Source organism: Sceloporus undulatus, chromosome 7, assembly GCF_019175285.1.
Source record: "Sceloporus undulatus isolate JIND9_A2432 ecotype Alabama chromosome 7, SceUnd_v1.1, whole genome shotgun sequence".
In the NCBI taxonomy this organism is placed as follows: Eukaryota; Metazoa; Chordata; class Lepidosauria; order Squamata; family Phrynosomatidae; genus Sceloporus; species Sceloporus undulatus.
This window is the reverse complement of record NC_056528.1, coordinates 12,336,372-12,361,157: the sequence shown is the minus strand read 5'-3', so window position 1 is coordinate 12,361,157 and position 24,786 is coordinate 12,336,372. Positions and strand designations below refer to the sequence as shown.

Here is a 24,786-nt window from a genome sequence, read left to right as displayed (position 1 = left end):
TGGAAGCTGTGCCAAACTGGGTTCTTCCTGCAGTGCGGACGCAGCCTAAAGGCGTATCAGCTCTGCAGCATGAATGCATTTGGACACTGCTTTAACCTCCACTATGGCCCCAAGCGCTTAAGTGGCATCCCTTTGGGGGATTAGCAGATGGTGGGAGGAGTGGAGGGTGAGCCCTGGCGCCTCAGCTGCTGGCGAAGAGGGAAGGAGGTCAAACGGAGCAAGACAAGGGCCGCCATTCCTTCTTTCCTTGATTAATCTGCAGCCATTAAGCCTCGCAGAATGAAACGAACTGACCTGGATGGAGCTCATCTCTAGTCAATCAGCCACTGGCTCCACAGCGCCCCCTTCGAGGGGGAGGCGGCGGCGAGAACATCACCCTCCGGACCCTTTTTTTGCACACGGCATGCAAATAAGGCCACGCCCACCCAGGAATAGTCTGGGTTATTCGTCCCGTCTAGGCGGCTCCTCTCTATGGCGGCGAAGACCAACCCACCTTTCTCAGCGGAATGGGCGTGGTTCCGGCGTGGGCCTCAAGAAGTCTCGCGAGAGTGAGGGGCGTGGCCTAAGAGGTGGGCGGGGCTCCCGGCTGTCACCGCGATGAGGAGACGACGCCGTCGACGAAGACGACGCCGCGGGGCCGCTCCGGGCTTCGCCCCTCTCGGGGTCTGAGGGGAGGCGCCGGGCCCCAGGAGCTCCAGGGCGGGCCTGGCCGCCGCCTCAGACTCCCCGCCCTCCGCCTTCGCGGTTCCTCCGGAGAAGAAGACGAGGAAAAGGTGGGTGGCCCCGCCCCCTGCATGGAGGGAGGGGCAGCGAGAGGGGCGTGGCCTGAGGGGCCCCCGCCCTCCCGCTCCTGAGCCAGAGAGGGAGGGGCCCTTGTGTAGGGGTCTTCACGTATTCTTGGACTGCAGCTCCCATCATCCCTCATTGTTGGCTGTGCTTGAGGCACTGGCTTCCCTCTTCCTTGTGTAGGGCCCCCAGACGTTCTTGGACTGCAGCTCCCATCATCCTTCAGTCTTGGCCCTGCTTCCCTTTTCTATGGGGTCCCCAGACGTTCTTGGACTGCAGCTCCCATCATCCTTCAGCCTTGGCCCTGCTTCCCTTTCTCTTCTATGGGGCCTCCAGACGTTCTTGGACTGCAGCTCCCATCATCCTTCAGCCTTGGCCCTGCTTCCCTTTTCTATGGGGTCCCCAGACGTTCTTGGACTGCAGCTCCCATCATCCTTCAGCCTTGGCCCTGCTTCCCTTTTCTATGGGGTCCTCAGACGTTCTTGGACTGCAGCTCCCATCATCCTTCAGCTTTGGCCCTGCTTCCCTTTCTTTTCTATGGGGTCCCCAGACGTTCTTGGACTGCAGCTCCCATCATCCTTCAGCCTTGGCCCTGCTTCCCTTTCTCTTCTATGGGGCCTCCAGACGTTCTTGGACTGCAGCTCCCATCATCCTTCAGTTGGCCCTGCTTCCCTTTCTCTTCTATGGGGCCTCCAGACGTTCTTGGACTGCAGCTCCCATCATCCTTCAGCCTTGGCCCTGCTTCCCTTTCTCTTCTATGGGGCCCCCAGACCTTCTTGGACTGCAGCTCCCATCATCCTTCAGCCTTGGCCCTGCTTCCCTTTCTCTTGTGAAGGGTCTCCAAATAGTCTTGGAATACAGCTCCCATCATCTTTTCAGCGTTGGCCCTGCTTCCCTTTTTCTTCTGTGGGGCCTCCAGACATGCTTGGACTGGAGCTCTCATTATCCATCATGGCTCAAGGCTGTGGAATTCTGGGAAGGGTAGTATGCTGTTGTGGCGCCAGAGCTTTGCTTTGGTCTTGGACGCCTCAGCATTGATCTCACATCAACTGACCTGTGTCCTGGAGGGCTAGACAGTTATAGCCATACAGATAATTGCATTTGTATGTCATGGATGCTGTTGGCACTATAGACACACACATATAAACACACATATATACATATACATATATTCTGCCTCATTCAGACCCTTAGGACTTCCAGCACAAGACGATGGCCCAACCATCCTCACATCCCAACCAGCATTGCGCAGGATTGTGCAGGGAGAAAAGCTTTTATGACACATAGATGATGATGATGATGATGATGATGATGATGATGATGATGATGATGATAAATTTTATTTATACCCTGCCTGTCCTTTAAGACCATACGGCAAAAAAACAAGATAAGTAAACAACAGCAACCACAGCTGAAGGCGAGCTGAACCCTGCCAGGTACAGTATAAGCCTTCTCTCTGGAGGTGCAGGCTTTAGCCAGTGGTCAAAGAATGGCCCTTTGCGCATGGTCAGGGGCATGCCTTCTTTATTTCTTTGCGTCTTCCAGGAACGTGCCCCGGCTCAGATTGAGCCCTGACTTTGTGGCAGACGCAGCGAGCGCCGTACAGAAATAAGTGAGTCTCAATGCTATTTAGGGGAGGCCTATTTAAACTCCAGGGCATCACATCTAGACAATGTGGGTGCTGCTATTATTATTGTTGTTGTTGTTGTTATTATTATGGCTGCTGCTCTTCCTTGTGACTCAGGGCTCTCTCTTTCCCCATGTCTGGCTGCCCTAAACCAAGCCTGGTGTGTGAAAAGTGGAAGCGCACCCTGCAAGTAAGTGTGTGTCTCTGTGTGTGTGTGAATAGTGAAACTGAAACTCAGGATAGTTTGGGGATCTCTCCCTTTTCCGTAGGGCTCTTATTTCACTTGGAGAAAGAGGAAACTAGAGGATCCAACCCTCCCAAAAGCAGCAATTGAATTCTCGCTGCTTGTTACTGAAAGAAAGGTACAGCAGTACAAGATCGAAATGCTGCTTATAACATTGTCTTCATGCCTACCTTAAAGGGAGTCCTGCTAGTTTAGTTTCAGAAAGGCCAGCTTACAGTTGCAGCGTAACCGCAATCCCCTAACCGTGTTTCATTGGAAAGAAACATGGCTATTTCAAATAGGATTCCATCTTGGTTAGGATTGGCATGGAACGGCATTTGACTTGGGATGCTTCTGGGTGTCGCTCACTGAGTTATTTAATTGTGGGGCCAGTCCCAAGATTAGTTGAAACATTACAAATCGTGTTCTTGACATCTTTATATTGATTTGCCTAAATGCTGGCTGAATAGAGATCTGTTTCCCCTGAAAATGGAGCTTCTGTGTCATTATTCTAATTAATAGTATTAATACTTTGTATCACATATGATAAACCTATCAAACAGCATTGCTTTTCTTAGGAAGGGAATCCCCACATGCAAAGACCTTATTATTATTATTATTATTGCTATTATTACTAGGGTTAAGGGCTACAGGAGCTCCAAACTGGGATCCCAAGGGCCACAGGTCACCCTCAGACATCACTTTAAAAGAGTGATTTAAATGAGAAAGGAGACTCTCCAAGCAGAAGCAGACTAGCTTTCCATAGCTGAGCACCTTGTCCGGCTGCACTCAAACCCCTACATTACGCTGGTCCTCTCCTGGGAGAGATGTAAATATAGCAGATGAATGAATAATGAATAGGATGCAGCATTTGGAAACCTCTCATCTCTGGTGGCTTCAGGTATTGCTGGAAGTAGAGGAGAACAACTCAGCAAAGACCTGTTCAGGATCATGGGATAGATAATGGCCCTTAATGGTCACCAGGATCCAGCCCTAAGCAACTTAACACCTTTGTAGCTGACCTTTTTAATTGGGCCAAGATTAAGAACCAGTGAGGTTTGTTTGGCATAACCAACCATGCTTAGAAAGCAAGCTTCCGCATCCTGAGCTAACGGGAGTTAACTGAGAGAATGATTTCAAGCACAGCCATCGCATACGAAGCATTGCAGTCGTCTGAACTAAAACTAGCTGGTGCGCTACCAGTGGGCAGGCTATTTCGGTCCAGAAGTGATCATGCCTAGTTTTAAGAAGGTGACATTAAACCGGCAACCACAGAATGGTCAGTCAAATGGCCTAAATTGACACGAGAACTTGGGATTTGTACAGGGCTAGACTACAGCTTCCAGAACCCCCCAGCCATTGCATGTTAGACTATATGTTGCATCATCCACAGCCAGCAGGGACAAAATCCATGCTGGCCAGGTAATGGTGGGAGTTGTAGTCTAAGCCCATCTGGAGGGTACTATGCTGTGGAAAGCTAGACTCCGTCGTCAAAATGTTCCATGAACAGAACCACCACAGATACTAGCTCTTGAACAAACGGGAGCAAACCTCCCAAATGTTAAAAGCTCTGCATGGGGAGAAGAACACTTTGTCTCAAGTGCTTCCTCTGTTGCTTCCAGGCGTTAGATAACCAGGGTTCCAAACAGAATATTTAAACAGATGGCAGGAATTAAAAATGTGTGCAGAAAAGCAAGCCTTAAAATCACCAGCCTCTTTGTATGCATTTCAACGTGTTACGACTGATCAAATTGTCGTCCAGCCAAAGTCTGTCCAAAATATGGAACTGGGAGCTGTGGTTGCGCTCAGGTGAGCCCAGTTTCTTAAGGGTTCTTCCTTGGTTGCCTTCCTTGTTCACCCCCAACAAGAACATCTGTTGGTTGCCTGTTTTTATTCCTACCCAAGTCCAAGCCTTGGACCCTGATTCTTACTGGGTCCAACATATTCTCTCTGGGGCCGGGTTCAGGGGCCACCGCCAACCACAGATCCTTCTGGCACCGGTGGCTTCTTCTTTTTCTATTTACTTGTTCACTTTCCTTCTTTATTTATAACCTGCTTTTGTTGCTCATGCAAAGCGATGGATCGATTGAAGGGGAAGCCTTCCCTCACTTCCTCATCTCCTTCTGCTATAAGGAGCCTGGAGGAGATTTAGAGACTCCCAAAACTGGCAGCTCTCCTTTTTCAGGTGAAAAAAAATGTATAGGTAGGATAGGGTTGGGAAGGGCTGTAGGTTGCACTACTGGGAGGCAGGAGTTGTGGGTGCCTCCCTAGTGAATATAGTGAAAGCAGAAGTCTTCTGATGAGGCTTTGTGTTGCTCCTGTGTGCCTCCAAGTCGTTTTTGACTTACAGCAACTCTAAGACGATCCTACTGTGGGGTTTTCTTGGCAAGTTTCTTCACGGGAGGTTACCTGTATGTTAACTGGGCAGCAGATTTGCTCTCTCCAGAAGCGGACCAGCTGGTTTCCTTCCTTATGGTACCCAAAAGCCAAGACCTGTTTGCTTGCCGTGCAGCATTTCAGCCGTGGGTGTGACAGCTTCTCCTCCTGCATTTTAGCAGGCAGCTGTCATTTGGGCAGCCAGGAACTCACCATGTGCAAATGTTGGAATAGCTCCCTTTCACAGAGCAGGTGTCAGCTTTGCTCAGGTTTGTTTAGCTCTCCATTTTGTGTTTGCGCCATTTGTGCATCTATTCCCCATGCAGAGAGGAATTCAAATCAACATTCTCAAGCTGAAGTATGTGAGCCCCATAAATCATGCACATTTTTCTAACTCAGCTATGAGGAAGGGTGGGTATAAATGTAATGAAGAAATCACTTGTTTTACTTTCTGTTTGATGCAAGTGGCACTCATCCCCCCCCCCCCCGGGCTTTGCACAGATCACTGGAAATCTTATGCAGCAGTCCTATGCGCTTATGTCATTTAGTCAACATTGGGCACACTTTCAAGGTTTCTTTGAGAGCGTAAGGGCTGGAAACTTAACTTTAAGCTACAGTTCTTAGGACACTATTCTTAATACTACCTTTTATGCAATCACATTCATCTTTATTATGATATATGACCGGCAGTATAAAAGAAAAAGCATACAACATGATTAATTAAAACAAATGGACAAGACAAGGAGTAAAACAACTTACACTTTCAAGTAGGGGGCAGGGGATGGCTTATTCACAACACTGACCCTTCCCAACTGAAAACCTTTGTGGGAAAACTTGGAGAAAGAAAAGATTGCCTAGAACGGAGATGTACCAAAGAAAAGGATGGTTAAATGTTTACAGAGACCCCCAGGCAGTGCTCATCATGAAGAATCAACTCTGTTGGTGCATTAATCAATTGAGGTGTAAGCTGTTTGTAAATGTTTGTAGGTCAATGAATGACACCACACCTGTTTGCTTTGACAGCTGCCAAACCCTGGACGGTGTCGAGATGGTCTGCTAGCCGTCCGAGCGAGTGAGCGGGCGGGCGCTCAGCTTCCACGATGCCTGTGCAGGCGGCCCAGTGGACGGAGTTCCTGTCCTGCCCAATCTGCTACAACGAGTTTGACGAGAACGTGCACAAGCCCATCAGCTTAGGCTGCTCCCACACCGTCTGCAAGACCTGCCTGAATAAGTTGCACCGCAAGGCCTGCCCTTTTGACCAGACAGCCATCAACACCGACATCGACGTGCTTCCTGTCAACTTTGCACTTCTCCAGTTAGTTGGAGCCCAGGTACAGAAGCCAGGGAGCTTCTGTGTGGCTCATGCAGGGGTTAAAGAAAAACCTCTTGGGAGTTAGGATGAACAAATGGCAAGTGAATCCTGGATGAAAGCAACCTGTGTGTGTGTAAGCCACAGAAAAGGAGAATCTGGCTGAAGTTGTTGGGGGCCCCAAGTGCATGCACCTCATTTCCAAAAATGCCTCAATCCCAAACAGCTACTTTTCAGTACAGAGGTAGATTTTAAAAAGGTAACTGTATGGTCTATAATTCCAGAGTTAGGATCTGTGTATAGAAATGGTGAATAATTTCCTGCCGCATCTGTAGACAGTGCATGCAAGTAACAATTGTCATCTCTACTTTTGTGACCTCTGTAGGTCCCTGATCACCAGACCATCAAATTAAGCAATCTAGGAGAGAACAAACACTATGAGGTGGCGAAGAAGTGTGTCGAAGATCTGGCGCTTTATTTAAGGCCGCTAAGCGGAGGCAAGGGTAAGTCCTGTGTAAACTAACGCAAGGAGCCCAATTTCCTTCAGAACCCAGCAGGAAGTTTGATAGTCCTGTTCAGATGACAGACTTTAAATAAGATGTGAACACAGGACACTGCTTTATACCAGGTCAGGCTCTTTGTCCGTCTGCCACAGTATTGTGCACTGGTTTTGGTTTTATAATGTGAATTGCTTTAGTCTCTCCTTCTAGTTTTAATATGGTTTTATATTCTGCTTCTTCCATTGTATTATTTTAGTATTTTAAAGTACACGGCACTTTAAGAGTTTTGGTGAGTGGGTCCTATTCAAGTACAATAAATGATATTAAAAGGCTGATTGCCAACAGCTCTCCAGGGTCTCATCTGATATCTGATCCTTTTTAAACTGGAGATAATAGGGGATTGAACTCAGGATCTTCAGTGGATACCATATATAGCCCTGCCACTGAAGCGACCTCCTAACGCTGTCAAAAGGAGCTCAGATCAGGAATGCTCAGATACGTAAAACCTCCATGTGGAATGAAATTTATTTATGAAATGTATGAATGTATGAAATGTATTTATTTGTGGCATTTAATTATCACCTCTTGAGCCATCAGACTCTGTGAGTCAATGCACAATAAATTTAAAAAAGAACAGTTTTAAAAATTAAATAACTGAAAAGCAATTAAAAACAGTCCTCTTTTTAAAATAGTTCTAAAACCAAACAGTTAAAGCTAGAGCAGACACACCTAGTTTTAAGAGTGAAAGGTGATGCAAAACAGCACAGTCTTTACTCCAAAGAGACGGAGCCAGCCTGAGGTTGGGGTGCAGCCAAAGAGACAGCCCTGTCACCTGTAACCACCACCCAAACCTCATGCAGTGGGGAAAATATAACAGGGCCTCCGGTGGTGCTCTTAAATTTGGGGTATGCTCCTATGGGAGGAAGTGGTCTTTCAGATACTCTAGCCCCAAGCCCCGTCAGCTTACTTCTCTTGGGACCTGTATATTTTGTATGCTGTGCAGCCCTGTGCCCTGAATACTGAAGCCCTTCTTTTGTTTAACACACCTCTCTGCCATTCACTCCTCGTCTCTTCCCCACTTTAAAGGTGTTGCCAGTTTGAACCAGAGCGCACTGAGCCGGCCAATGCAAAGGAAGCTGGTCACCCTGGTGAACTGTCAGCTGGTCGAAGAGGAGGGTCGGGTCAGGGCCATGCGGGCAGCCCGCTCTCTCGGGGAGCGAACCGTGACCGAGCTAATCCTGCAGCACCAGAACCCTCAGCAGCTCTCTGCCAACCTCTGGGCTGCTGTCCGGGCACGAGGATGCCAGTTCCTTGGGCCAGGTAAGCTCTGAGCGGAAAGAATGTGTATCATCTCACTTGTTGAGAGATGCTACTATTCCCGCTCCTCTACCTTAGCGTCTTTTCTTGATTTGACAAATGTCGAGAAAGAGCACAGAGGCAGACAGGCTTCAGTATGGACATGCCCAAAGCCCAAATATCTCCTCTAAAGTCCCTCTCAAAATGGTGACAGGAAGTGACACAGTTTGAGATGGACACAAAAGAAAATTGAGGCATTAGGGCTTGCTCTGGAGGTGGGTGGCCTGTGGGAAGCCAAGGGGGATGGTGGTTCTTGGCCGACACACAGATGTCTGCTGTTGTTTGAATCCCTTTGTCCCATGCTGTTTTCCTGGTGAAGATCCTCCCATCCCTAGTTTGTGATCTCATTCTGAAAAAGTAGTTACAGTGGTGCCTCGGGTTACGAAAGTAATTCGTTCCGCGGCCGCTTTCGTAACCCGAAAAGCCTTCGTAAGCCGAAATGCCATAGGCGCTAATGGGGAAAAGCCGCGATTCTGTGTAAAATAGCGCCGAAAAGCACCAAAAGTTTTTTCGTAACCCGAAAAAACATTCGTAACCCGGAACAATTATTTCTTATGGGATTTTTTCGTATCCCGAAAATTTCGTAACCTGGGTATTTCGTATCCCGAGGTACCACTGTACTTTGGTATGATGGATTTTCATCAGAAAAAAACCACGCAAGTACACACAAGTTCAGGAAGAAATTATCAGTAAGGGGGAAAAATGTCTTTCCATTGTATTCTTAGTCTTTCAAGACTGTAACGTCTGCCTTTGGGTTCCTAGCTATGCAGGAGGAAGCCTTGAAGCTGGTGCTTCTGGCCTTGGAAGATGGATCAGCCCTCTCCCGGAAAGTCTTGGTGCTTTTTGTTGTCCAAAGGCTGGAGCCAAGATTCCCTCAGGCATCAAAAACCAGCATCGGCCACGTGGTGCAGCTGCTTTATCGAGCTTCATGCTTCAAGGTGTGACACCTCTGCTCTTTTTCCTTCCTTTTTTAAAAAATGAAAGTGCATTTTCTTTCATTCTGTCGTTTGGTAGCTCCCATTTACCAGCATTGGCTTTCGCAAACTATTGGTTATGGAACCTTAGAAGAGATTTACTGTTGTTTAGGAAGAGCTGCCAACCCATGAAAAATATTTGGAGTGTTTGAATTTTATTGCTCCCATGGCTTTTCCCCATTCCTCAAAAAAAAAAAACTACTACAGTGAAGCCACTGAATTAGATTTTTCCAAAAATCTTGGTGTCTGTCCATTTAACATAAAATAGAAAGACCCCCAAAGATGGAGAGTCCATCACCCTCCAAGTCAGTTAGATGTTTGACTGGACTGCAGCTGGGTCAATTATGTCTTGCATATTCAATTGCGTAGGTCACCAAAAGGGACGAGGATTCTTCCCTGATGCAACTGAAAGAGGAATTTCGCAGCTACGAGGCATTGAGGAGGGAACATGATGCTCAGATTGTCCACATTGCCATGGAAGCTGGGCTTCGGATCTCGCCAGAGCAATGGTCTTCCCTCCTTTATGGCGATCTAGCCCACAAGTCCCACATGCAGTCCATCATCGACAAGGTGAGCCACAGCTTCCAAAGTATCTGCCTTTCCCTTGTTCCTGTTTTTCTGGCGCGGGGCGTCTGATGATGAAGCTGCATAGGGCAGATTCTGAGCTGAGAGGCACAGCCTTCCAGCGCTGATCCTGTTTATGCTGCCTGAAGATGCTTTCCCATTTCAATAGACTTTTTCATCTTGCAGTTAAAATTTATCAGATGCTTTTAAAAAAAACTGAGATCATATTACAATTGAAATCTGTTGATGTTACAAATAAAAAGAATATATATCTGTAATATTGGACTGCATCTGTCCCTAGCAATAGTGAATCATAGGGATAATATAATGCGTCTGAAGCAAAGCATTCTTTCTTCTCTTTAGCTTCAGTCCCCAGAATCCTTTGCCAAAAGTGTGCAGGAATTGACAATCGTTCTGCAGCGTACAAATGACCCCGCAAATTTAAACAGGCTTCGCCCCCATTTGGAGCTTTTGGCCAACATAGATCCTAATCCAGGTATGTGAAGTGTGAATATTTGTGTGTGTGTGTGTGTGTGTGTGAGAGAGAGAGAGAGAGAGAGAGAGCGCATGTGCATCCTTATATATTTTATGCTCATTTCTGTCAAAAAGTGAGAAGAATATTTGGTTTCTCTCATACTCTATCAAATTCCTCTTTTGGGGTTGCTTTATAGATTGCCAAATCAGTACACGCAGCAGGAAAGCTGGATGTGCTTTTAATCTATTACTATTATTATTATTATATTTAATTGCCACGCAACATGGTGTTGATCACAAGAATAAACACTTTCAGTCATTTTAAATTAACATTTTGGTAAATTCTCTTTGTTACTTTGTGCAATCCATTGCTCAGGACATTTTCACAAAAACACATAGAAATGCAACATGTTGTGCCCAGCTCTCACTTGTTCATTATATCCTCTGTTATTTCTTGCTACTCTTGCAGATGCTGCATCTCCAACATGGGAACAGCTGGAAAATGCCATGGTGGCCGTGAAGACGGTCGTCCATGGCCTGGTGGACTTCATCCAGAACTATAGTAGGAAAGGCCATGAAGCCCCACAGGTGAGTGGAATCAGAAGTGAGTGGTGGCGTTCCCTGCCATTTCTGCCTCCTTGTTGCACTACCAAAGGTTTCCTTAACCTGTCTCCAAACATCCTGAATGCAGAATGCAACTACATTCTGGTGAGGCAGAATGATCCTTATAGTTTGGGGGCCCTGCATTTTGAAGAATAAGGATCACTTTGGGCTGTATTCTGGACTGCTCTGACGAAAAGCTTTACTGACTCCCCTTCCCCTTCTTATCTGTCAAAGCCTCAGCCAAACAGCAAATACAAAACAAGCATGTGCCGTGACCTGCGCCAGCAAGGCGGCTGCCCCCGAGGGACTAACTGCACTTTTGCTCACTCTCAGGAGGAGCTGGAGAAGTAAGTACCAGACCAGAGGAGGAAAAATATCTCTGCGGATTCTCAGTGCACAGCATTCCCTTTTATCAGCTGGGGACCCTCTCAGTTAGGGATAAAAGATTTTTCTAGTTCATGCATTGCTTAGCCTGGTGGAATAAAGACGTGTTACCAGAGTTTACAAAAGTTAGCATTTTGAATTACAGTTCCCCTTATGTGGCTGGGGCTTCTGGAAGCTGAAGTCCAAAACAAATGAAGGACCAGAGGCTGGGAACCACTTTGCACCTTGAAGAGCTCCTTTAAAATTTAGGGAATCAAACCTGTGGTGGGGTCACAGCCAAGTGGCATGGAGGTTGCCAGCCATGTCTGGTAGCACCAAAACCTCCCTCCATTTGACTGCCTCTGGGACATCTTCAGATGCTAGCAGGCATGGCCTCTGTTCTTACAGCTTTGCTTTAATGCCAGACCATTTTCTCCAATTCACTTGCTCTGGAATAAAACCTTGCCTTCATTTGTTTTTCATTAACTGCAGGTATCGGCTTAGGAACAAGAAGATCACTGCCACAGTACGGACCTTCCCTCTTCTAGGCAAAGCTGCTGTCACAAGCCCCGTGTCCACAACTGCAGGGAATGTAATTTCCATTATTGGAAGCCCGGAGATGGCTGGAAAGCTAGTGCCAAACCCCAACGGCATTGGAAGTCTAGAGAGCGGCGTGCCCCAGCTTGTTCCCCGTTGCTCCGACACGTCTTCCTTAAGGATTCTGGAGAGTGCAAAGAAGGCAGGGAAGGCTGGAACCAATGGCCAGAACATCTCCGGGTCTCCAACAGATCCTCTGCCAGAAAAGTATGTGCCTCGGCAGGAGAATACTACTGTTGCTGGTTCTAGAAGATCAGCGGAGATGAGTTGCAGGAGGGAGCTAGGGCCATTTTACTAGAAGTGTCCTCCTCAGATACACATTCATGCAGAGTGGAATGCTTCTTCACACTGTGATATATGTGTGCCTGGGCTGACAGAGTGAATTTTCTTTTTATCATAAGAAGTTCTATCCATAGGTAGATTCAGTGAATTGCTTAGTCAAAATTCAGCCCAAGATTTATTCCATAAACGGATGGTCCTAAGTTACTAATTTTTCTCTTTTTCCAGCAAAATTGGTTCGCCTCCGAAGACTCCAGTCAGCCAGTCAGCAGCTACCTCAATAGGTCCTCCTCCTCCTCCTCCTCCTCCTGTTGGGACAGAGATGAGCCCCATTGCTCCCAAATCTGGCCCTTTTGCTGCCAGGGTGCCTATCTACCCACCACATTCGGACAACCTGCAGTATTTTCAAGATCCCAGGGCCCATCTCTCCTATGAGGCCCCGCACTACGCACAAGCAGGTGAGCAGCTGATACTGAGAAGAGCACTATCCCAGCTGTGAGAAGGTTTTTTTTAGGGAAAGCATTCGTAGCAGAGGTGAATTTGTGTGCCAACTGTGCTGTGTCATTCTTGGGCGTGTGGAGTTCAGGTGGAGAACAGTGTGACACCGCAGACAACCTGCTGAGTTTTGCCAATGTTTCTCATTCCATAGGTTACTATGCACCGCCACCAACGGTCCCAGCTGGTGTGACTCCTTGCCTCCCTCGCTTTGTGAGGTCTGGAAATGTCCCGGAGTCGCCTCTCCCACCTGCTTCTGTGCCCTACGGTGACCATTACAATGCATTTCCCCCTCGGGACAGGCTGAGCTCTCCGTACCAGCAGCCCCCACCACAGCCATATGGGCCAGTGCCCCCGGTTCCCTCTGGGATGTACGCTCCAGTCTATGACAGCCGGCGTATCTGGCGGCCGCAGATGTACCCGCGAGATGATATCATCAGGAGCAACTCCTTACCACCCATGGATGTCGTCCACCCCTCCGTCTACCAGACTTTTCTGCGGGAAAGATACAACTCGCTGGATAGCTACTACTCTGTGGCTTGCCCGCTGCCAGCAGAGCAAAGGACAGTGGCTTTGTCGAGGGTAAGCATTACTTTGGATTTTTGGAACTGAGGTTCAGCCCACGATGGGCTCAGATAGTGCTGAGGTAGACAGACTGGTTCAAATTGCAACATCCCCAGATGATGTTGGACTGAAGCTCCCATCAGCCCTATCCAGCTGAGAGGAGGCTGAGCCCTCTGCCTGTCTTCTACATGGCATTGGTAGCTGAACATACAAACCCTATGTGAAGTATGCAGTTTGCCTTTTGATATGAGCTGTACTGCATATGTTTATTATAATCCAATCTTATAACAAGCATTTCTGGTGCCTTTCTTCCAGGAGCCTTGCAGCCACCTGAAGCCTGCTTATGATGACCCGCTCAGAAGGAAACCAGAGCAGTGGGCTCCGTGCCATGCACAAAAAACACCTCTTGTGTCATCCTCTGTCCTTCCAACAGCTACGCAGTCTCCACCATCACCTTCCCCTCTTTTCAGTGTGGACCTGGGCACAGAGGTAAGGCTCTAGAGCAGTGGTTCCCAACCTGTGGGCCGGGACCCCTTTGGGAGTCGAACGACCCTTTCACAGGGGTCACCTAAGACCATTGGAAAACACATATTTGCATGTAGCGATGAAAAATAATTGTATAGTTGGGGGTCACCACGATATGAGGAACTGTATTAAAGGGTCACGGCATTAGGAAGGTTGGGAACCACTGCTCTAGAGCCCCTGGGTATCAGAAAAAGGTGGGTGTTTCCCTTGTCTGATTCCTCCCTGGTAAGGTTGAGAGGCAGGTTAGCTTCTGTTAGATTATCGAACACTGTGTCCCTAACTCTGGGAAGTTTGTCCAGGGGGGATTGATCAGAGGAGATAACAAGTGGATCAGGATCTCTCTGGGCCTTCTGCTCCTGCAGTTCTGTGAGAGCTCTGGCGATTTGAGTGGCACCAAATACGAGGACGACCGGCTCTCCCACTACTCGCCCTGGTCCTGTGGCACCATCAGCTCCTGCATCAACACCATTGAGTCTGAGCCCAAGGATGTCATTGCCAACTCAGGCACGGTACTCTTGGTAAGGCATCAAGTCTTCATCAATTCATTCTGTTTGATGACTTGCACATGAGTCTCCCTCTCCCAATTGGCATACAGGCCTTTTGTATGAGCTCTCCTTTTTCTCTCTGACTCACCATAGGATCTGGACAGCGGTGACATGAAGCGGCGGGTGCATCTCTTTGAAACCCAGAGGCGGGTGAAGGAGGAAGACCCCATCATTCCTTTTGGTGACGGGCCCATCATCTCCAAATGGGGTGCCATCTCCCGGTCATCACGCACAGGTTACCACACAACAGACCCGATCCAAGCCACTGCTTCCCAAGGAAGTGCTACAAAGCCGATCAGCATGTCAGGTTTGGCCCGGGGTTGGGTTTTGATAGACTTGGGTATTATATATTATTGTTATTACTGCTGCTACTGCTGCTACTCTTGCTCTTGCTGCTTCTGCTCCTAAGGCTGATCCTCCTCTTCCCTTTTGGACTACAAATCTCAGAATCCCTCAGCCAGGAGTAGTCCACAAAGACAGCATTCCCAAACTCTGGTCTTTGAGCCTTGAACTGCATAGAGATGGGCTGTGGGAGGCAGGGAGCTGAACTTCTCTGTTGTCCCATCCCAGATTATATCCCATACGTCAGCACCGTCGATTCAAGATGGAGTTCCTACACGTCAGATTCTACTTCATCGGCATCTTTCATAGAACGGTAGGCAAGTGGTGTTCTGGCTACCTGATCTCATCAATAAGGCCAGGGGGATACCTGGAAGTGGGCGGGATTGTTAGTAATCCCTGTAAGATTATTGAGGGCCAGTCTCTTTTAATAAGGCTTTTTGTGGAAGGGGGTGGAGGGCAAGGAGGTGGGGTGCACCCCTCGCTGTTGCATTGCGGTGTTCTCTCCACCTCACAAGGAGTGACCCATTAAACCTTCCTCTCTTTAAAGGGATCGGTTCATTGTTACAGATGTCTCTGCCCCAAGAAAGCACTCTAGTACTGGAGATCTACTGAGCATAGAACTGCAGCAGGTAGAGCTGTTGTGACAATTTTGCCTGGGGACTTTGGGGAGCAGAGGATTTCAGAACACCAGTTTGTTTAGTATATGAAATGGCTCTGTTTTGTTGAGGGTGCAGACTATTGCTTCCCCCCTGTGTCTCCACCCAGGTTGCAGTATTCCTCCTGACACAACTAGAAATGTGACTTGACATGCATGGAGTGAATTCTGGGAGCAGTTGGGGAAATGATGGGAGGGCTTTGCTTGACATTTCCAGAGAGGCCCTGTGGATTGCAAAACCTTGCCTATACTTTGAGAAACACAGAGTGAAGGAACATCACATTTGTTTCTTTAATGCCATTCTGTGCTGCTCTATCTTCCATGTATCGGAGGATGCTGCTGAGTGCAGTGGTTCGTCTGACCCTTCGCTTCTCTTTCTCTCTCTGGACTGCTTTTCAATGCAGGCCAAAAGTAACTCCTTACTGCTTCAGAGAGAGGCAAATGCACTAGCCACGCAGCAGAAGTGGAGCTCCTTAAACGAAGGTAGCCACCTCGCCTTAAACCTTCTGAGCAAGGACATCGATCTGAGGAACAGCGAGGTAAAATAAAAACAGATGTAAATGTGCTGGCTTTTTTTATGCCGGAGGAGGTGATATAGCAGGCCTGTGCTGTTTCTGCTACAGAATTTGTTTACATATTTAAATGTACATGTTGTATAAATTTGATATTTCTGTACATATTAATATGTACAAATAAATATGTACTTCTTATTTAAATGTGGGCACATACATGAGGGCCAGGGATCAATTTGCTTTCCAAGTTGAAGCCCCTACACATACAGTGGGTAGTGTAGATATGGGGGGTGGTATTTGAGGGGCCAGTGTGGTGAAGTGATTTGAGCATTGGACTATGACCCTGGAAACCAGGGTTTGAATCTTGGCTTCTCCTTTCCTGCACATCAGGTGGACTATCCCGAGGATGGCGCAGACACAAAGCCGGACCGAGACATTGAACTGGAACTTTCAGCGCTTGATGCCGATGAGCCTGACGGACAGGGAGAGCAAATTGAAGTAGGGAAATGCAACCATTCCTTTGATTTCCAGAATGCTTGGCTTGTGTGTGGGAAGCAGAGAGGGTTTATGGGTATGATTGGTCTTCTTCCATCCCTGTAGATGTCCATATTGAATAACAGTGCCATTAAGTTGCCACGTGAAGGATAATATGCCAGAAGATTTATTCTTGTTACTTGTCATAGCGTTTAGGAATATGACGGTCAGCATGTTTACAGCGGTTTGAGTGTTTGACAAGGATACTGGGAGATCAGTGTTTGAATCTCCTCTCAGCCATGCAAACACACTGGGTGAACTTGGCCCTATAAACACATATATAGGTTGAATTTGAGTATTGGCCAGTTCGGGAAGCCCATCTGCAGGACACTGAGTCCAACCTGTGCCTTCCGCTTACTGTTTCCCAGCAGCTGATACATAAAGGCATGGGGCCTCTTATCCTAATAGTGTCTCCAGTTGTCATCATTTCTGTTCCTCCTTTTCCCCTCTTTCAGGAGATTCTCAGCCTGCAGCTTGGGATTGGCGATCGAGATGAACATCTCTTCAACGGTTCAACACTGGAAAATGGCCACTCGCTGGAACAGAAGGAAGCCAGGCAGCCAAAGCAACCCAGTTTAGGTGAAAACCTTGCTATTCTGTGAGTGTTAGACAAAAATGGCAGCATATGCTCGCTTTAATGCTGTCCTTGCCCTGAGACTGAGCGGCATCATAGAGGCTGTGTCCATTCTGTCTCATCCTGCCCCCTTTAGCCCCTTGAAAAATTACTTGCTAAATGCTGAAATTCCCATGTCTACTCCCTCCCCATTTCTGAAGAACTGCAGAGCCATAGCTGTTTCCAGGTCGCAATGTTGGCAGCGTCTGTCTCACACTGTGCCCACATACATGGGCATGCCTAGTGTGCTGAAATGCCTGCTAACCATTGCTATCTCCTGGTCGCGTTAGGATTCATTTCCAGCTGGATTGCCAGCATCCGGCAGCTGAAGAGTTCCATGTAACGCCAGAGGTTGCGTAGTATCCTTTAGGCTTTTAAACACATGTTTAGGTTGCTTGTTTTTTCTTAAACATGGCAAGCCTAAGGGTTACCATCAGTTTCACTGGGATCCACTTGAGAAAGTTACGTTGTGGATTCAGCCAGCAGTACTGACACTCTCTGCGAAATGATTGATGATCCAGCATCCTATTTTTGAACCGTGACCAGAATTCCCCCCTCTTCCCGCCACCTTTTGTTTTTCCTTTTCCCAAAAACCAGGGAGAAGCAGAAAGTAGTCTTGCCGGTGACTTCTTGCTTCATCCAGCCGTCGGCCTGCTCCGTGAGCAGCATGAGCAACAGCACGCCAATTGCGACATCCGTGAATGTGGGCAGCCTGGCCCTCAAGGCGGCCCATATCATGGAGGAAGGGACAAGTGGCTTTCTAAGGCCAGCTGCAAATGGCAAGATGGTTCACAGTTGAGAGGTGTGCTGAGTTCAAGCTTGTGACTATGCTTAAGGAAGCAATTATATTTGCTTTTTACATACATATATATATATAATATATATATATTACATAATGTATATTTTTTGGGGGGAAAATACTATTGAGGTTGTTTGTTTCCTGTGGACTCTTTGATAAATCAAGCCCCTGTCACATTAGCGTTCAGGATAAGAGAAGGAAAAAGCAACACCACAACTGCCATCTTTCCTAGGTTCAGGTGTTCACTTTCCGCAAGCGATCTGGAATCTGGACGTTGTTTTACCGAACAATTAACAGTTGTTTTTTTAATCAGTGTAATGAAGTTCCAGGGCACCGACTGAGCCGTACTTGCTTTGCGAAGGCGTCGCTAGGAAAATGTGCAAGTTACTCATTGCGAAGCCAGCAGATCCTCAGGGGATGTGACTCGTGGGAAGTAAAAGTAACTTGTTTTGCCTTGTTTCTTTTTCTTTGTTTGGTGAGGGAGGACTTTGCATCTGGTTGCCGTTGCTTGTTTTTCAGCTGTGAAGCTTTGCATGAAATAGTGCGCGCGCGTGAGGAAGCCAGAGAGGCTGGGGATCTTCTTGACATAAAAGACTTCTAATTCAGGGTTGATAATAAGAACATTTTCTTTCTCTTCTAGCTTTGCTCCGCTGCATTATATGCAGTGGCATGCCACTTTGCCTCTTCGTATCTTCCCCCCATCTTTGTTTGTTTTTCCTCCCTCCCTTTTCCACTTTAGAACTTGATATTTCCATATATCAAGTGATTTGCCTATGTACGAATGACAGACTGCAAATCCAAGTGCCTGCATCTTTCCGCTTACATACTTGGTTTTTAACTTCTCCAGGTAGTAAGCAGAAGCGCTACGTTCCTTTCCGGCGACACGCCGCTCTCCTTCCGAGGGGCAGACTCCCCCAGTTTGCTTGGCATCCAGAGCCTCACAGAGTTTCTTCTGCAAAAGCATTTCCTGTCTGTCGCGTTTGCACTGACTAAAACAACACAGTATTGCTGTTGCTGTACTTTTAGAAACAATCCTAATAACCATCACAGATTAGTAGTCCTCTAGACCCTCAGAATGATGTGGTGTTGGTTATAGTATTACCAAGAATATTAGTATTTAGGTTTATTACTATTTAATTCTGACAAGGCCTTGAGTGTTTACTTAATAATATAGCTTTAGCTGAGCTTGTACAGAACCATGAACAAACATGTCCTCTTGAAGATAGCGGTTTAAAACAACGCATCACACAATATAGCAAAAGTAGGAACGTCTTTCCCTATAAGCGAGCACCTTTGCCAGACATTTCCTTCCTTTCCCTTGCTTTTAAAAATTCAGGCAAACCTTGAAAGTAGAAGAGTATGCTCTCTACTTTCTGAACTGGTTTTCTTATCAGCCTTTTCCCCTTCTGTGGCACTCTTTTTGGGGTTTCTTTTTCATTTATGTTTCTCTCTCTAATTTTATTTTTAATGTTTGTTGATTAACTTCTGTGAAGTTGTTTACTCTGAAAATTGTACTGGAATATTTTAGCCAAATGGCAGTTTTCACCAGGGAGTACGTACTGTACGCAAGGGCTCACCCTGCTAGCAAATGGCTTTAAAAACACAGAAACACAATACGAAGGCGATCATGTTCCTGACAAAACAGAGGTGCCAGCATACCAGTTTCAGGATCAGGGGAGGGGCAGGTGCCAGGAGAAGGAACGGCCTTTCTCCGAGGGTCACAGGCCTTCTGCTTTTCAAATCGCTCCTGTCTTGCGAGGTCACGAGGGGGAAATTATGTTGTAAATAGGAACTGGAAAAGAAATCCCAGGGCTCCTTGGTTTTTGGAGAATCCCAAAAGCGTCGTCCACCTATTTAATACTGTTAAAGTTACTGTTAACGTGTAAAGAGCTATTTGTAATACAGCAGCCAAGTCTCTTTTCTTAGCTATCCAGTGGGCACCTTCTGAAGCTTCTTGCTGCCTCCCTTTAGCAGCAAGACAAGGCAAAGCCCCTGGGAATCAAAACTACGTTTGAAGTATCTGTCCACTTTCCACCTTCGATGTGGAATGTCACTTTGCAGCTCTAGCTGGGCAGTTAATTCTTCTGTATATAGGAGTTTATATATGACATTTGAAATGCTTCCAAACATTGCTTTTCTTTTTCTTTTGCAGTATGTGTAACTTCAGATACAGATAGCGAAACATAAACTATAGCTGTATATGCAAAACAAGCTCTCTCTTACATGGATATTTAAACAAAATAATAAGATCTTCCATGTTGAAGGTGATGTAATTTTTTTCTTAAAAGGAAGAAATAAAACCTAATTACTATTTTGTTACAAAAATAGAACCATATAAAGGTTTGAGAGGTCCTTATTCTTGCCCTCAGGGAAATCGCCCCTCTGTTAAACCAAGAACGCCGCCGGGCATCTTCAGCACAATCTGAGGGTGAATATATATTAACCGAACAAATCTTGTGCATTTTACCTTTTTTAACATCTACGTTTTTAGAAAACAAAACTATGTGATCCTCCGCCCTTTTTACAACTTTGGTTGTGTTCTGCTGGAGGAAGAAGGGGCTGAGGATAAATTGTTTACAGATCTTTGCCCGCTTTTCTGGCGGCATCATGTTGAGAAACCTGCTTCTGCTGTCCTTTCACCGGCTTTGTTTACATTTGTTTGGCGGCGGCAGGGGGGAGCCACTGTTGTGCAGTCGCTTTACCGCAAAGGGCCATGAGACTTCATGGGGACGATGGGTCCATTGAAGAGTTCTGCTTGGCTCTGCGAGAGCAACCAGCTGAACTTTAAACCATGTGCCATCTTTCTCTCTGAGCTTTAGCCACCAACCATCGTGATCTTGCCACAAAATGGTGGCCTCTTCTGGCTCGACGCTGGGTACATGGCAGCACAAGCTATTTTGCCGCTGTGTCCGGCTGCGGGACATACAGTTTCTAGGGATATTGGTGCTGGACCAGAGCCGTTCAGTAGCCTGTTTTAGGGCTCTGCCTTTAGGAAATCAAGTTAGCCAAAAAAAATATGAGAGGAAACAGGCTTTGGTACGAAGGGGAAGAAGAGGTCCCTTCTTGTCCGTAGCCCTAAGGAGGTGGCATTTGTTCTTTGTAAAATCCTGCATTCCAGGCAAACCCACTTAAAAGGAAGGCTGCAGCATCAGGTAAAATGTCTTGGAAACGTGGACTCGGAGGGACTTTTGACTCAGTGCCTCATAGTGAGGTTTGCAAGGTGACAGGAGTGGTAGGTGCCACCTTTGCTCAAAGCTATCTGTAGCAAACCCACAAATGAAGGAACATGGCTGTGGCCTGTGTGGAAGGTGTGTACATCAATGTTGTGGGGCCTGTGCTGTCGTGGGTTTGCCCAGCATGCCGTTCTTGCAGATAGTCTTCATTTTACATCAGCCGTGCCAATCCCAACTAACACTCTTGACCCTTGCCATTGCAGAAGTTCCCTTCGGTGTGGGTCTCCCTCAATAGGAAGGGCAGCTGACTGTGATTCTGCCATGAAGCGCAGAAAACTTGTTGAGTATAAAGTGCACATGGCAATTGCGCAGTAGCTGGAACATAACCTCCTTCCAGTTTGGAAAGAAAAGGGAAATTGCACAGGTGCTGCAGTTCAGGATGGACAGGGTTTTTGGCAACGCAAGGGCGAGGAGCAGAAGTCGCTGTCCGTTTTGTGGCCCTGTTTTGTGGGCTGATAACTTTCCCCTGATGTTTACTACTCTATTCTGCTTCGCAGAGTTTGAATCCGAAGAACCTGTTCCCCACCCCTGTAGAAATCAATGGAAAGCCACCCGCTTTCGTGTGACGTGGGCTTAACTTTGAAGCCCCTTTGTCTGTAGAGCGTGGACTTGCAATTCAAAGACGGCGATAAAGAGGCCGGTGTGGCGTGACGTGGCGATGGCGGCAGAGGGTTGGGTTACTTTCCCTCCCACTCAAACTAACCCAGCTAACCCAAGCCTTTCCCTAAGGGAGGAGAAGTTGTAGTACAGTACTTTGCGGGCAAAGTATTAAGTACACAAAGGACTTAATAAATCCCCACAATATGGGAAGGGCTTGAGGCGGGACGAGGCGAAACTGCTGGACGTCCCACTCACCCATTCAGAGAAAAAGCCACATTTTGTTAAAATTGGCACGGAAAGACACACACTTTTTTGTGGAGCTTTTCAAATTGACACTTTATATACTTGACCTAATTTTGGAATGAAATGGTTTCTGGCTGGGTTTAGGGACACCAGAAAAGAGAGCAGCGTCCATGGGCACAGAGATCCCTCGACCCACTTAGACAGCGGAGTCCCTCCGTCCTTTAGTCCGAGGCATGGGAATGCATGCGTTTTCCTTTTCTCGGGGCGGACGAAATGCCTTATACTGTAGTTGTGATACAACATGCGTGGCTTTTCCTTGTACTGCGCACCCGCCCACTGTGCAGCCACTCTGGAGTATTGTGGTTTAAGCTTGCAGTATCTGCTGTCCGCATTTATACTATATTCCGCATATATTCTTTTCCCTGGAAGTTTAAAAAGGAAAAAGGAAAAAAACACCATGGGTTTGTTTGGGTTTTTTTTCTGGTTGAGTTGATTTTAACGTTTTTCTAACCTTGCTTAGCCTAGGAAAGTTTGGGAAAAGAGGCCTGTTTGTCAATTGTACAACCGGTTGTGAAGCTCAAAGTGTGAATATTTTTACGTCTGTATTAGACATTTTCTTTGCAAATCTATTGTTCGATTGAAATGTAAATTGAGATAAAACGATGGTGTACACCCATCATGTATAATAAAGCAGACACCATCGCTACGATGGATTTAATGCTCATTTTTAATGGTGCATTCTCAAGTGTCTATTTAAAATATATATATATATATAATTTAAAAGAACGAATCTGTAAAATCAAAGGGGGGGATATATTTGTGGGGCGGGGGAACCAATTCTATTCCGTTTAGTCCTGTTTTTTAAACAAGTTCCAAATTGCAATGTTCTTTTTTATTTCCCTTTTGTGTTCTAGGAATAGGATTTTAACTGGGAAAGCTTTGGACCGTACGGTCTGTATTTTTGGGGGTGGGACGGTTGGACGCTTTGTGATTTAGCCTGAATAGCCGAGTGGGTTATTTGCGTGTGTTGTGCGTGTGTTTGCTGTAGCACTGGAGTGGAAAAGAGGTGATTCGTTAGCTTTTGGGCTGGTCACAGACTTTAGCAAATTGTGGTTTGTTTGTTCTATTCGGTGTTTGAGAGAGAATTAATAGGAAAACTTAACAAAAAGAAGTTTGCAGTACTTGACATGTATTTGCATGCCATCAAATAAAAAAACATTGTCCACCTAAACTTTGGTTTGCTTTCCTCTTTAAGCACGGCTGGGTGGCGAGTGCGAGAGACAGTCTCTTTTGGAATAGTGAGAGGAAGGGAGTTCGCTCATGGCCTTCGACGGTCCTGATTTGAAAGTAGGGTTGCCATGTCCCCCTTTTACCTGGGACTTGCACGGTTTTGGGGTTCAGGGAATGTCCCCACCTGATTTCCAAGAAACGTCCCAGGAGCCGGTCATCTGGAGCCCCCCTCCGTCCGTTTGTCAGTCGCTCACTGGCCAGGCTCCTCTGAAGAAGGTGCAGCAGGGAAGGAGAGGGACAGAGAGGGGGGGGGCAAGTCTCCCTCCGCAGAACGCAGTCTTCCTTTGTTCTTCTTCATCCCCTTCTTCCTGACGAGGGGAAAGGAAGGGAAGAGAAGGGAAGGAAGCTGAGCAGAGCAGAGGCAGAGTGTGCATGTTTTATGACTTTGCGGTTGTGTTGTATACACACACACACACACACACACGAGCCAGCAGGAGTCCTCAGACTACAATTCCCATCACCCCCAACCAGCCCACATGCCCATGGCCTTGGAGGGTCCAAGGATTCTGGGAATTTCCAGAAAGGGGCTGGAGGGGGCCAAGGGTGCAGACAGGCTGCAAGGAGACCTTCCCCCAACCTCTGCATGTTCTGGGGATGATGGGAAGTGTCCTCCAAGACCTCCCCACATGCTCTGCCTTGTGAGAATGATGGGAAGTGTCCTCCAACCCCTGATACACACACACGGAAGCGCCAAGTGTAGAGGCATCCCTCGCTTGGCAAAGCCAAGGGCCCCTTTTCCTCCTCCTCCTCCATCCAGCCGTAAGGCTTTCTAGCAGCATTGGCCTCAATGGAAGATCAAGAGAGGGACACTGGGAAAAAGCCACTTTCTGAAGCCATGGACCTTCTGGGAGCCTCCTTCTGGAAAGCCCAGTGGCTACTGCTGCTTCTTCTTCTTTCTCCTGGGAACCCAGAGGCAGAGGTCCAACAGTTTTGGGGAGCCTTGCTCTTGAATGTTTCCCGAATAACAATAATAATAACAATAAACCACCTTTACCTTTAAAATGACTATACTTTTAGATTGTAAGCGTGAGGGCAGAGAACCGTCTAATTGAACATAATAATTGCAAGCCACTCTGATCGTCTTTAGGACTGAAGCCGAGGTATAAATACCATTAATAATAATGATAATAATAAATTATTATTATGAGGATGCTCCATGTGCAAAGGAGGAGGCCACGCCCCTCGGGAATAGGCAGCCAATGGGAGCGGAGGAAGGTCCAGGTCAAGGGATGCAGTCCACGCCCCTCAGGAATGGGGAGCCAATGGGAAAATCACATGAGTCCCCATAGACTTCGGTTTTATTAAGATGTGGCTAATAAAGAACATTCCTGATGCAATGGCGCCCTCTTGTGGCTACTCAGGGCACTGCAGCCTCTAGATCAATCCAGCGAGAAAAATTGGGAGATTGATCCAGAGGGACAGGTCCCTCCCCTCCGAGGGCTCCCCTGAAAGGCCCACTCTGCAGCAGCACCTATTACAAATACAAATATATATATATGTATGTATATATATAATTTATATGTGTGTATATATATTAAAAACTGCATATTATATGTGTGTGTGTGTGTGTGTGTGTATATATATATATATATATATATAAAAACCGTATGTGTCATATTATTTATGTGTGTGTATACACACACACACACACACACACACACATATAATTATATATGCATATGTGTGTGTATTTATATACAATTATAAATATGCATACATACCTGTGTGTGTAATATTATGTATGTGTCTATATAAATACACACACACACATATAAAATTATAACTTTGTATATATAATTATATAT

The 24,786-nt window shown here is 46.7% G+C and overlaps 1 protein-coding gene and 1 non-coding gene across 4 annotated transcripts; both read left to right on the top strand.

Moving 5' to 3' along the window:
- The first annotated feature begins 568 nt into the window (after nucleotides 1-568).
- On the top strand, nucleotides 569-22,922 carry RC3H2 (ring finger and CCCH-type domains 2). Of its 3 annotated transcripts, none has more exons than XM_042478297.1 (21): nucleotides 569-773; nucleotides 6,036-6,343; nucleotides 6,707-6,824; nucleotides 7,908-8,141; nucleotides 8,940-9,115; nucleotides 9,521-9,721; nucleotides 10,079-10,211; nucleotides 10,659-10,777; nucleotides 11,027-11,139; nucleotides 11,648-11,959; nucleotides 12,260-12,489; nucleotides 12,681-13,108; nucleotides 13,406-13,579; nucleotides 13,978-14,133; nucleotides 14,254-14,395; nucleotides 14,731-14,815; nucleotides 15,050-15,131; nucleotides 15,562-15,696; nucleotides 16,060-16,167; nucleotides 16,659-16,801; nucleotides 17,414-22,922. In XM_042478297.1, the coding sequence occupies exons 2-21, from the start codon at nucleotides 6,113-6,115 to the stop codon at nucleotides 17,613-17,615; spliced, it is 3,522 nt and encodes a 1,173-aa protein (XP_042334231.1). In that variant the 5' UTR covers nucleotides 569-773; nucleotides 6,036-6,112; the 3' UTR covers nucleotides 17,616-22,922. The 3 variants fall into 3 exon arrangements, with proteins under 3 accessions (XP_042334231.1, XP_042334230.1, XP_042334232.1); XM_042478296.1 differs by having other exon boundaries at nucleotides 14,254-14,467; XM_042478298.1 differs by having other exon boundaries at nucleotides 14,254-14,467; nucleotides 16,659-16,782; nucleotides 17,414-17,571.
- Nucleotides 9,765-9,878, top strand: LOC121937428. Its single transcript, XR_006105136.1, has one exon. It is a non-coding gene; the product is annotated as a small nucleolar RNA SNORD90 (small nucleolar RNA).
- Nucleotides 22,923-24,786: the final 1,864 nt, after the last annotated feature.